The sequence below is a fragment of the Drosophila grimshawi genome, unplaced genomic scaffold (genome assembly GCF_018153295.1).
Source record: "Drosophila grimshawi isolate 15287-2541.00 unplaced genomic scaffold, ASM1815329v1 contig_1377, whole genome shotgun sequence".
In the NCBI taxonomy this organism is placed as follows: Eukaryota; Metazoa; Arthropoda; class Insecta; order Diptera; family Drosophilidae; genus Drosophila; species Drosophila grimshawi.
In genome coordinates, this window is record NW_025062900.1 from 14,119,738 (window position 1) to 14,132,758 (window position 13,021).

Sequence of the window (13,021 nt, forward strand, 5' to 3'; positions counted from 1 at the left end):
CTTTCACTTGTTTTGTTTACTTTTATCATGTATTGTAGCTACAAAGAACGCATACCCTGTAATAAGTACATCCGTATTTGGTGTACTTAAAGCCAAACCTTAAGTCAACTTATATCCATTTCTGACTTTTATGCTCAATGTAGAGTGGTTGCCTCTAACTGGGCAATGGATGTTGCATCCTGTACAGTGCCAGTGGGGGAGTTGGTTGAGAATTAGGTGCAGTATTGCTGCCTGTTGACGTGCTGTAAATTTGAAAACGTCCAGCCACTGTCTGGATAAAGAGTTGCATGTTGGCTCAAAGCAAATGATTTCTGCAGCTGTTTTGTGTGCTGACGTCTTTATTTGTGTGCGGGTTTGTACAACAAATTAACTGCGGTAAGCTCTGGAGCTACCCAACAAGAGAGAGAGTGAGAGAGAGAGAGAGAGTGAGAGAGAGAGGGAGATGTTTCAATCTAGACAGAAAGGAAGAGAGATGGGAGCCCTTCTAGCTGAGAATTGGCGACGTTGTTAGCTGCAAGTGATGAGCACAGCTTGCGGTTTGTTTGTGTACTCGAAACCCCAACGTTTTATTGGGTTAAATGGTTTGTGTGTTTCAGAACATTAATTTTGTTGCCGGTAGATGGAAGCAGTATGTGAAACTGCGAGTGAATCCTATTCAAATTATAGAGTTTCGTTGTCTGCAATCATTCCATTTGATTTATTATTTTTAGTAGGATGCAGAGGGTGAGAATAGTAAGTTTACAATTGAAATATAATATTGTTTTCTTTATACTAACCAATTAATTTGTATTTAAAATTGAATAAAATCAGATTGGGTCAGGACAATATTGAATAAACTACTTGTTGGTGTAGATAAGGTTAGAATTAGGCGACTATGGAGGATGAATGTAATCTTTTCGAATAGGTACGATTAAAGGAATATCAAATGACCACTGAAATGTGATGAATATTTTGAAAATACAGTTCTATTGAGAAAATGATATATACAATTATATTCGACCTATGCTTACATATTTGGTAAATTATTAAATATAGTCAAATTACAATTATGCTTACTGAAAACTTTCTTCAAATAGATTTTCCACTTATTGTGACCGAGAAAAGTGCTTGGCTTATGATTTTCATATATATTCTATAATAAAGAGCATTTATTATTGCGGCTCTTGAATTCATCATACGGATATAATTAATTACTTATATAATATATGCGTATTTCAAATATCTATCACTTAAATTGGCTCTTAATTTTCATAAACATGTTTATTATTTTGTGAAATATTTTTAATCGTTTAAAATTTGAGCTGCCATAGGCAATTCACATACACATATACGCACACACACTCACACACACGCACACACACACACACACACGCACACACACTCAGCATACACTCAGCATACACATATGCAATAACAAATCTGGCCAAATGTTGGAAACTTGAATAAATGCATGAGCTAGAGAAACATAACACAATTTAATAATTTTCAGCACAAGTAGAACGACAAAATATATATTTATATAACTAGGATGATGTGTATCTGTTTATTTATTTCTGTATTGCTGCAAAAACCACAGCAATCGGTATGAAAATTTCTACAAAATTGATATTGAATTGGAGGTATTTTAACTAATCAATGGCCACAATGCTCGACATCTTCTGTGGCAAGAACAAATTTTGAATATTGACGGTATATCAATTATTGAGGTGCTAGTGCAATTTGTGTTACAGTTGAGATAGATGTGGTCTTTGGATAAGAAACAGGCGAAAGGACTCTCATTTTGCCATTTGCACGTAGACAGCTGGCAATTGTCAGTTAGGCTGTCCTCAGACTCCGTTTGAGCCTCGTGAATTATGTAAATTGGCAAATTGCTGTCGCAACTATTCTGGACATGCAACTGTTTGCCTTCTGATGCTCAGTCCCATTGAAATTTTTATAAGTTGTGCGTGCTGTCGACGACCCTAACGCAAATTAGTGCGACACGCATAACACTCGAGTGTTGCCCAACTTTGCAGTTGTTGTTTGTATGATGATTGTGTGTCGTTCTTGTTTCTCGTTTTGCATAAATGCATGGCAAGTGTTTTGGCATTCCTCGCTTTTGGGGTGCCATTGCGACTCTTACGGAATTTTTATGCATTCGCTACGTGACTCTTTGCTCGCAACGAGATGTGCAAATTGTTTTGGCCAAGTGTTTAATAAATATATTATTTGCAAAAGGTTTGTGCAATTTTACCTTTAATGCTGGTTTTCTCAAGAATTGCGATGGGAACCGACCTGCATACCTGTCGATATTCGTTCTATTACAAATTGTAGTTTATTTCATTAAAATTTAATTTAAAAATAAATTATAAATAACAAAATAATAAATTAAAACCATGAAGAGTGGATTTTTCTTCCTGAACTCATTGAAAGTGAGAGAAAGAAGGAAATTTCTGCGCCCCATAATGTATATATATATTCTTGTTCAGCACCAAAAGTCGAGTCGACCTAGCCATGAAAGTCTTTTTGTCTTTCTATCCGTTTCTACGAACTGGCCGATCTCAGTTCCTTTAAGTGCCAGAGTCTTTCATTTTGGAATATAATATAAAAATGTAATGAATAAGTATCAGGTACGAGTTTATTTTATTTTTGATTTCGTTTTGTATATAAACTTGTTCCACGTTGCGAGCATTCTACACAGACTTACACCATTTAAATTCGATACATTTGCCATTGGGAGCAGCATTTATAATACGTAATAATGTCAAAATTTGTGATTGATAATACTTTGCACTTGAGTGTGTGTGTCAGACCTAGCTTGACGACTCAATTTATGTACCTACACCTACAACCTACACACACAGACGAATGTGTTTGCCAATTTAAGGTAATTTTCATTTAGCTCGTTTCACCACCTGCTGACAGGCAGCAACATGTTCGGATTGGAGCAAAGCACTTGCAATTGCTATGACGACACGACGCTACTTAATTAGCAGAAAATATCAGCCATACTAAAGCAAATAAAATAGCAAACCAGTCAGCAGTCGGCTTATGGCAGGAGCACAGGAGCACAACAGCACACAATGTGTCGTCGCATCGGGAAAATTGAATTTGAAATTTGAATTTCATTACCATTTGTCATTTGGGGGCGCTTCAGCATGCACATTTGGCATCAGCTTTGAAATTATGATTAATGTGCAACATGAGAGCCAAGGAAATAACAACTTGGCCCCGAGTTCGTCGTTTTCTGGCAATGTTTTGTGGCATGTTGTGTGTGTGTGAGTGTGTGCGTAGGTTTGCTTTCGATATAGAGCTGCATTAGAATGCAGGACACTCTCTGTTGGTTTCTATTAACACCCCAGTAACATGGCCGCAAAGCCGCCTTGCTCCTCGCCCTCCTGCCTTTGAGCTGCCTAAATTTTTTTTTTTTAGCTGCCTTGTTTTGTGTACTTCGCTCGTTGTCTGTCTTGTGTAACACATGTCGCCACTTTATGCGTTGAGTGCATGCACAATGAGACAACAGCCGTATGTGTTTGTATGGGTATTCGAGTGTGAAGGCCTTGGGTCGAGACGTGTAGCAACTGTATATCAGCTGCCGCCATAGGCAAGAGCAGCATGGTGGAGACCAAGTTGCATTTATGTAAAGCTTGGGCTTGCATTCCAAACCAGGTATCTACTTCATCCACTTTCATTCTGTTGAAGTGTAATACAGTTCATTTGAATCGGATTCGGAATGAACCAAATCAAAAAAAATCAATTCCAAACCAGTCATCTATTTTTACACAGTATCTCTTCAGATCAAGCCAAAAACTAACCTACTAATTTAACCATCATTCCTATCTTCTCAAAAAAAAATGTTGGAAAATGGTCTTAAGCCTCAATAAAATTTCAAACAACAGTTTTTCACAAATTTCTCAATTAGTAGATTTGGGTTTACTCAATAACAATATATTGCATCTGCCCAATTGATTAAATATTTGGGAGCTCAGAACACGCAATTAATTAGGACTGATTTTCGTTGTTGTTCGTGTTATGTAATAAGAATCAGATTCTGTTGTTCATTAAATACAACAACAAAAATTCGACTATGCCCAAATATTTGCCTTTGATTAATCTATTATTATGCATACTATTGATTAGATAATATGAAAAAGATATTTATAGTAGCAGGCCCATCTGTTCTTTATCTGTGCTCATTATTCGTTAAGTCAGAAGACTAATATTAGGCAGATTTGTGGTAACCTAATTAACCTAAATTAATACATTTGCTTGTTAATCGTTTGTTATATATTTGAAGAAAAATGACCAACATAGGGTACAAGAACCGTCTGCGCAACAACGAAGCTTTCTAGTTCCGGAGCAAAGAACCGGTGAAATGTGGCAACAATGCAGTTGGTTCGTACACAGTTCATCAACATCAAGCTGTCAACTTGGCACTTGGCACTTGGCAATGCAATTGCAAATTCAATTAATCAAAATACCCAGATGCAGGGGCACACACTTCAAAACACTCATGTGACGCCATCACATTAAAAACTAGTAGGCCCCAAAATCGTTTTATAAATTGTGTGCGAGTTGCATTTTCGAATTAAGACAGAGAGTCAGACAACAATGCCACTGCAGCTGGGCAGGAAATTAGAAACGGCCACTTGATGGCCATGCCCCCAAAAAAGACACCATCAGCAACTGTTGTAATGTAAACCGAATCAATGCAATGGCTTGCATTTCCTGGCTGGTTGTTGCCTGCTTGCTGACTGGTTGGTGCCTGGGTGCCATATGTGCCGGACTCCATGTTAAATGAAATCTGTGCGACTGCAGTCTGTGTGGATTTGGCAAACACGTTTGACTGCTGTTTCCGCCTATGAATTGCTTCGATCTGTTTTGGTACACAGTGGCATTTGGGTTCAGCTACCCGTTTAGTAAGCTGTTGTTGCTTTTTTTTGTTGCTAATGGATGATGAGTGAAATGGCACCTTGAACACCCCAAACATATCAAACATTGCCGGGCAATAAAATATAAAATTCAATTACTGCCAAAAAGAAGTTGTTGAGTACTTCGGCAAGGGGGCGCCAGCTGCCTCGGAGTCAAACAGCATGAGCCCAGAATTGGGCAATGACTTTGGTTTTGTGGCAGACGCCCATAGCTGGAGCTGACAACATTGTATGAAGACGCAGTCGCTCCACATGTCGGCCTGGGCTCTAGCCGCGATCCCTGACAACTGGGGCACTGCCAACAAGCAGTCTGTGTAAGCCAGAAGTTCAAAGACATTTGTCGCGCTTTATTTCTCTCTTAATGGGGTGCAAATTGAAATTGAAAAAAGCTTAATATGACAATTTCTCGAAAGAAGGCGTATTTTCAAGACTTAATTCAGATTTAATATAATATATAAGCCAGCTGCCTGCTGCAACTACCACTCTGACTTATCGATCGTATCGAGCTTCCATTGTTCTGAAAGGCTAAACTTTGGCTTCAAGCCTATACTAATATATACAAACAAACCAATTGTGGTTAATAAAAGGCTAGTGTTGACATCAAGCCTCAGTGTATATTATTAATAAAGTCCTTAACGTTGTGGAAATAACGTTGACTAATTAATTGGAAGTAAATCTTTGAAAAAGCTAATAGTGCAATTATGCACTATATTAAAAAAAAGAGGGGATCGAATTTGGTCTTGGGGTAAACGTTCATAGCTGCAACTGACAACTTGAAGACGCAGTCGCTCCACATGTCGTGCTGGGCTTTATCCGCGATCCCAGACAACTGGGGCACTGCCAAAAAGCAATATGTTTATGCCAAAAGTTCAAAGACTTTTGTCGCGCTTTGTTTGCCTTTTGATGGGGTGCAAATTGAAATTGAGTTTGGCTATAGTACAGAAAAAAAAAAAAATATATATATATAACTGCTCGCAACCCTTCTATTCAGTGCACTTCTCGCTGGCCGCAGAGCAAACACAAAAATGGGTGTATGTACGCGGCATGAAAAGAAAAATAATATTTTCAGGAAGCAAGCCTGAAATATTTTTGCCACATAAATCATAACAATGGCCATATGTAAAACTCCATGTACGTGTGTGCTGGCTGCAACGCAAGAGTGAAGCGCATGTTGCACATGCCACAACAAACAAAACAAAAATCAAAATCGAACGCAGTATAAATCTAACCGCTTTTGAGAGTATACTCAGATTCAAATCATCCCGCATTTATTTGCAACCGTGGACTTCATTCTCAAGTGCAACAGCTTATAATCGATTATAATTTATATTTCAAAATATATTTTTTGAAGAGTCAACAACTTTTCTCCAGATTCGATTAGCTTGGAAACTATTTTCCATCCCCCCGTTTGCAATTCCTTTACGGAATACTTGTCCAATGCTTTAATATATTCTACTATATTTCGAGTATTACTTTTCTTGTAATTATTGTTGATGTTAGATGACTAGAATTGTGTCCATTGATTTCCTGCAAGTAGAGTATTACAGCTTCGTACGGTTAGCTCGTAATTTGTCTCTACAATTTTTTCCCCACTGTCGCATTTCCCTTTCGGGCAATAAATTGTCAATTTTGAAATGTTTTTTCTCATAGCAAACGAGCAATTTTATGGCCATTTTAGAGCTGATTTAATGCGCTAAGCGCGCGGGATTAGCCCTAGTCATAAATTTTCCATTACATATCGTATTTTGGATGCAACGCGGCGTAAACGCAACCAGCGACCTAAAGAGAGATGCCCGCACTTGAGGCAGCGCCTTCTCATAATTAAGTATCGTCTCCTTGTTGCATTGCTGAGCCGACACTGTAGCATCATTAGGGCACGTGTCTGCATGGATCATCATCTCAACAGCCACTTGAACATCACACGAATTTGCATGCAATTTGCGCAACAAAAACGCTGTTGCAGATGCTAGCGGCAACATTAGTAGCAGCAGCGTCACCAGCTGCAAACCAGATGCAAACCAGCAGCAAACCAGCAGCAAACCAGCAGCAAACTTGAAGGATATGCCACAAGCAATACGAGACATGGCTAAGGGGCAGGTGGCACTTTTGGCCCGCTGAGGAATGTGTGTAAGGCCCCGGTGATGATGCGCATACTGCCTCGTTAAAGATGCTTGTTTCGTCAAGGCGACGTCAGCTGGAGCAGTCAAGTGTTCGTCTTGCATACGCTTAAATGCGCGAGGCAACTCAAGTGGGCCCAAAGCCCAAAGCCCCCAACCAACCAGCCAACTAACCAACCAACCAACAGGCAATGCAACAAACCAAATATGAAAACTAAGCGCTTCATAAATGTCAAAAAGTTAAAAGAAACCGCATAAATTTCCAGTTCTGCAGACCACAATTATATCCCAGCTGACTGCGATGCATAGTTTCTTTCGTCTATTCATATTTTAAAAGTTTCCAAATAAATCAGCAACAAATGGTTAACAATAGGACAAGGGAAAGTGGTTATGTTTCTGATTCTGTGCAGCAAGCGGGAAATGAATTTAAACAGTGATGAAATCTGTGTAATCTTGCTGGTTTGTGTTTTATTATTTTCCGGAGCTGAAGGACTTAATTAAGGAAAACAGAAAGTGGCCAATAAGGTTGTGTACAATGATGTTGTGCAAGATAATGTAACAGGCAGAAGGAAGCATCTCCGATGCCTAGGAATTACCAGCATTTTTTTTGTCATTGCAACACATTTATTTTACACTGAAAACATTCATAATTTAACGTCATTTTTGTGTAATATTTTTTTTTGTTGGGTAAATATCGAATAAAATGGCGAAAATGTTGAGCATTGTGTAGATCATTGTATGTAATATGTGTAAACAAACGATTACGTTCAGTTCTGCAGTCCAGTAATGAAAATAAGAAAATTGTGAGAAATCTGTGTGAAAACTATCGTACCACATTCCAAGAAATAAACCTTCTTACCGAGCCTCGCATAGTGTGTTAGTGTATTGCTTGAGAATGAGGAGCTGAGGCAGGGGGACTACATGCCCAGTCCACCCATGCCACCCATTCCGCCCATTCCGCCCATGCCACCCATGCCGCCCATGCCAGCAATTGGATTTGCCTCCTCCAGGGGTAGCTCGGTGACGACCGCCTCGGCAGTGGTCAGCAGCGATGCAACACCAGCGGCATCAATGATCGCCGTGCGTACCACCTTGGTGGGATCGATGATGCCACGCTCGATCATGTTGCCGTATTCGCCCTTGAGTGCATCGTAGCCATAGTCGCCGTCTAGAATCTCGACCTTGGCCACCACCATGGCACCATCGACACCGGCATTCTTTGCAATTGTCATGCAGGGCATGCGCAGAGCACGACGTATAATATCGATGCCCAGATTTTGATCCTCATTGGCACCCCGCAGATCATTTAACTTGCCGATGCAGCGGAGTAGCGCTGTGCCGCCTCCTGGTACAATGCCCTCCTCGATGGCCGCTCGAGTGGCGTTGAGGGCATCATTCACACGATCCTTTTTCTCATTCACCTCCACATCGCTGGAGCCTCCGACGCGGAGCAGGGCAACACCCGACGACAGCTTGGCCAGACGCTCTTGCATTTTCTCCTTCTCATAGTTGGAAGTAGATTCCTTGATGGCATCGCGCAGATTCTCCAGACGCTTATCAATCATCGGACGCTGTCCAAAACCCTTCAGCAGCATGGTATCCTCCTTGGTGACCACAATTTCCCCAACTCGCCCAAAATCGCTCACCTTAATGTCCTCCAGGCGCACCAGATTCGATTCGTCGCCAAAGACGATGCCACCGGTGGCAATAGCCATATCAGCCAGCGACTCTTTGCGATTATCCCCAAAGCCCGGGGCCTTCACAGCGCACACCTGCAGTCCGACCTTGAGGCGATTCACCACCATGGTGCTTAACGCTTCACCTTCGACATCCTCGGCAATGATGACCAAAGGCTTCCGTTGAGTATTGGCCAATTCAAGAGCTGGCACAATGCTCGTCGCCGTCTTGATTTTCTTCTCGCAGAAGAGGAGCAATGCATCCTGGAATTCAACTTTGGCGCCCTTGGAGCTGTTGATGAAGTACGGCGAAATGTAGCCTCGATCAAACTTCATGCCCTCAATCACCTCCAGCTCATCATTCATCGTTTTGCCATCCTTGACGGTAATGACGCCTTCGCGTCCGACCTTCTTGATTGCCTTACTGATTAGATTGCCCACCGATTTGTCACCATTTGCCGAGATGGTTGCCACCTGGGCAATCTCCTCGGGAGTGCTAACCGGCCGCGACATACTGCGCAGATTCTCCTTGACCGAGTCAATGGCCAACATGACGCCACGTCGGATCTCCACAGGATTAGCGCCACGGGAGATCTTCTCGAATCCTTCCTTGGCAATGGCACGAGCGAGCACCGTTGCCGTTGTGGTGCCATCACCGGCCTCCTCATTCGTGTTGTTGGCCACATCCTGCACCAGTTTGGCACCGATGTTCATGAACTTATCCTTTAGCGCTATTGACTTAGCCACAGTCACCCCATCCTTGGTTATTTTCGGTGATCCCCAACTCTGTTCGATGATCACATTACGTCCTTTGGGACCCATGGTTACGGCGACGGCATCTGCAAGAACATCCACGCCCTGCAGCATCATCGCCCTCACCTCTGGTCCAAACTTGACATCCTTGGCATATCCGCGACACAGATTCTGTCCCACCAGTTGGGAGCTACGTTGCAGCGTGGACTTAGTCAAAAATCTCAACATTCTATAATCAAAATTCGAAAATTCAAATTTAAATATTAAAAAGAAAAACAAAAAAAATTTGTTTTCTATATTTTACATACCTTGAATGTGGTTTGGTAAATTTGTGGAAAAATGTTGTATTGTATTAATTTGTATGTCTCTAAGCGTTGTTGACGCTGTCGAGGCAGAACTAAAAATGAAATCCCAATCCAAATAAATGCAAGTAAGTTTGAAAGTCACATGGCCTGCTTTATGGCTGGCCGATAATTTAATCAATTTATTTATTTGTATATTTATTTTGCTATGCAGGGCTTGCTTTTATTGAGACATTTTGTTGACTACAGAAATGAAATAAAGGAAAATAAATTGCAATTTATGTTGAATACCAATATTTACATCAATTAACAAAAGTGTACAGCATTTTTGCTCGGCTATTTTATTGAATTAAGTTCTCTTTTACTTAGATTATGTGTGTATTATTGGCAGATGAAGATCTGCCTAATTCAATTAATTTAATGAAACTCTCCACTGGTTATTAAACGCAATACTCCTTGCATAAATGATATGAAAATGTGGATTTTCATTTCGTCCAGCCCCGTTTCTTAAAGCTCACATCCAAAACATATGGTTGTCCGATCCGCTCGACTTCGACATGTTTACGGCCGATGGACCTGAATACTGTTAATAAATATAATTAGTTTCGAAGATAATTAAAGGAACTGAATCATTTTGGGTAGGAGAGTAAAAGTACTTTTGTTTTAACAAAAGCCTTTTCACACCTTATATTTGTGTGTCAATTAAATAAAGCCTCGATGTATTAAATCACGGTGAGAGGAAACAGTTATCCACCGATTATTAAATTTGGAATCTAATAATTAAAAGCGAATGCGCGATTTTATTGCTGGTTCCCTTGTGGCAACAAATTTTGCTCAACAGCTGCCTGACACTTTGCAGGTAATTAAAAGACAAATATTGTCGAAGGATTTCTAGCAGGGTGCAGAATACAGAGGCAGGGTATGCTACAGGGGCAGGAGTGTGTGGGGTGCGGGGACGACTTGACTGTTAACACCCACACAGAGCCCATTTTGCAATTTAAATTTTCATGAACAAGCGCCGCCATTTGTCGCTGTCGTCTTCGTTGTCGTTGTTCTTGCCTCTTGCTCTTGCTTCTGCTCCTGCTCCTGCTGCTCGTGCATCCTTAACAGTTTTCAATTTGCTTGGCCGCTTGTAAGCGCAGCTGACAGCGACTAGAGAGCGACAGAACATTGGAACAGCGAGTTATCAACTAATGCCAAAGGGGCTCCCCACTTTGCTCCTCCAGCCAAACACCGCGATTTGCCTTTCATTGTATTTTAGCCGCTTGTCGGCGCACATTTTTACGACCATTTAAATGGTTTTCGCCTTTCGTCTACAAAATTTGTCACGCAGGTGGCTTATAGAAGTGGCTTAGATATGGCGAGTGTAGATTGCAACTAAAGTCGCTAAAGCACCAGCAAGCCGGCAACTGATGTAAGTGGATTGTAAGACAGATTGAATCTTAACATATTCCCCAGTAGTATGCATAGTGAAGTAAAGTTTTGCTTTGGTTTTTGATATGTGAGTGATACGTGCACACAGTTGAAACCAATTCTTGAGATCCGGATACATAGATCCTGGTTCATTCTGTTATTGAAATTAAAATACGAATATATATTCAGAACAAGTACAACTAAGAGTAAGCGTTAATTATGAATGGCCACTCTGACAACTTGTGCCTGCCTCTATCAATTTCAGACCCACAGCAATTAAGTTTGTTTAACTGATGCATCTTATTCAATTACAAAGGCTCAAATTAGCAGGCATTAACATAAGCAGTGGTCGCTCCCCTCCTTCTTGGCCAAGAACAGTAGTGGCGGGGGGAGCACAAAGAGAGCAATGCGAATAGCCCACGCATCATTAGCGAAATGGCGTCGAAATTATAGAAATTACAAGGCATGGGCATGGGGCGGTAAATGAGAGGCATTTATTTGAATGTAATCCATTATGAAATCGCATAATGAAGAGATTAGCACGCATACGAGCCGCAATTAATAAATGACCCGTCCGGCAAAAAGGGCAGGCCAAGAAACTTGGCCTCAACACTCTGGGTGGCTGTTTGCGTGTCCGACAAAAGAAATCTAATAAATTAGTAAAACGGCCAACGGCAATCATTAGTTTTGGATGCCATGCATATGACGCACAAATATAAATCAGTCCTTAAAGTTGGAAGACATTGAAAGACGATGCCAGGTGGCTACACAGACGCGACCGAAGACAATACAAAATGGACAATGGGCAATGGACATCAATAAAAGGGGCTTAAATTGTGATACAGAAACCCCAAAAATTCAATGGTCACTTATTAACCCAGCTTTTAATAGCTCTATTGAAAGTTTTCACGAACACTTTGCACTTCATTAAACTTTTTGAATTTAAGCTGAGCAGTCGCACAGTACTGCCGCACAGCTGGGCAGCCAAACAAAGATATCTTCGTGGTCGTCTCTCTGGCCTCATGCTCATCGATAATTAACCACAGAAACTTGGCAAACAAAGCCATCATTGTGCCGCAGACGAGAAAGTGGGTATCCCCACTAAAGGGGTCTAATGGCTAGGCACAAAATTTAATTAAAAATGCTTCGTTGCTTTTATTTAAAGTAAAAGTGAATTGTTGGCAAAATTCTAAAGAATCTCTAAGTAAGCGGCTTTCGCCATAATTCAAAGGAAGTTTCGACTTTTGGTAGCTATTAACAAAAGGAAATTGATAGATTACGCAAGGCAATCAAAACAGGTAGGCAGATGTAGACTTAATAAAAAATAAAATAGAGAAATTGGAGAATTAAAACAATAATAAATAAATTAGGAAATCTTTGTGAAAAAAATACCTTAATTTCTTATTTTCTTTCCGTAAGAAAAATCACACATTGAATTCAAATATTTGTTGTAAAGTTATTCCATTCCATATGGTGAAGACAGTTTTCGCCATTTAATAATTAATTAATACTTTTACTAATTAACTATATGTAAGATTAGTTTGTACCCTTTTTGGTTAAGGGAAAATGTGAAAACTCTCTAACAGCGTACATATGTTGCATTTATGTAAATAATTGTATTATTATCGTAACAAGAAGGTGACATAAATGTCTGAAATAATACTTGACTTGGGCAACACTTGAATTAGACTTGCCACACGCTTCGCAGACATGCAAATAATTTTTGGTCATGCAAATGTTTCGGCTGGCCAATTTACCCCACCCAACCAACCAACAGCAACCAGCTGCAACCACTGCGCGGTCGTTTGCTGCGGCTGCCCAGGGCCATAACGAATGCAACAGCCTAAGCA

At 40.5% G+C, this 13,021-nt stretch overlaps 1 protein-coding gene across 1 annotated transcript; it reads right to left on the minus strand.

Moving 5' to 3' along the window:
* Positions 1–7,548: 7,548 nt before the first annotated feature.
* On the minus strand, positions 7,549–9,861 carry LOC6562869 (60 kDa heat shock protein homolog 2, mitochondrial). The gene is made up of 2 exons (XM_001988165.3): positions 9,765–9,861; positions 7,549–9,685 (listed from the first exon to the last, which is right to left on the minus strand). The coding sequence occupies exon 2, from the start codon at positions 9,682–9,684 to the stop codon at positions 7,945–7,947; it is 1,740 nt and encodes a 579-aa protein (XP_001988201.1). The 5' UTR covers position 9,685; positions 9,765–9,861; the 3' UTR covers positions 7,549–7,944.
* Positions 9,862–13,021: the final 3,160 nt, after the last annotated feature.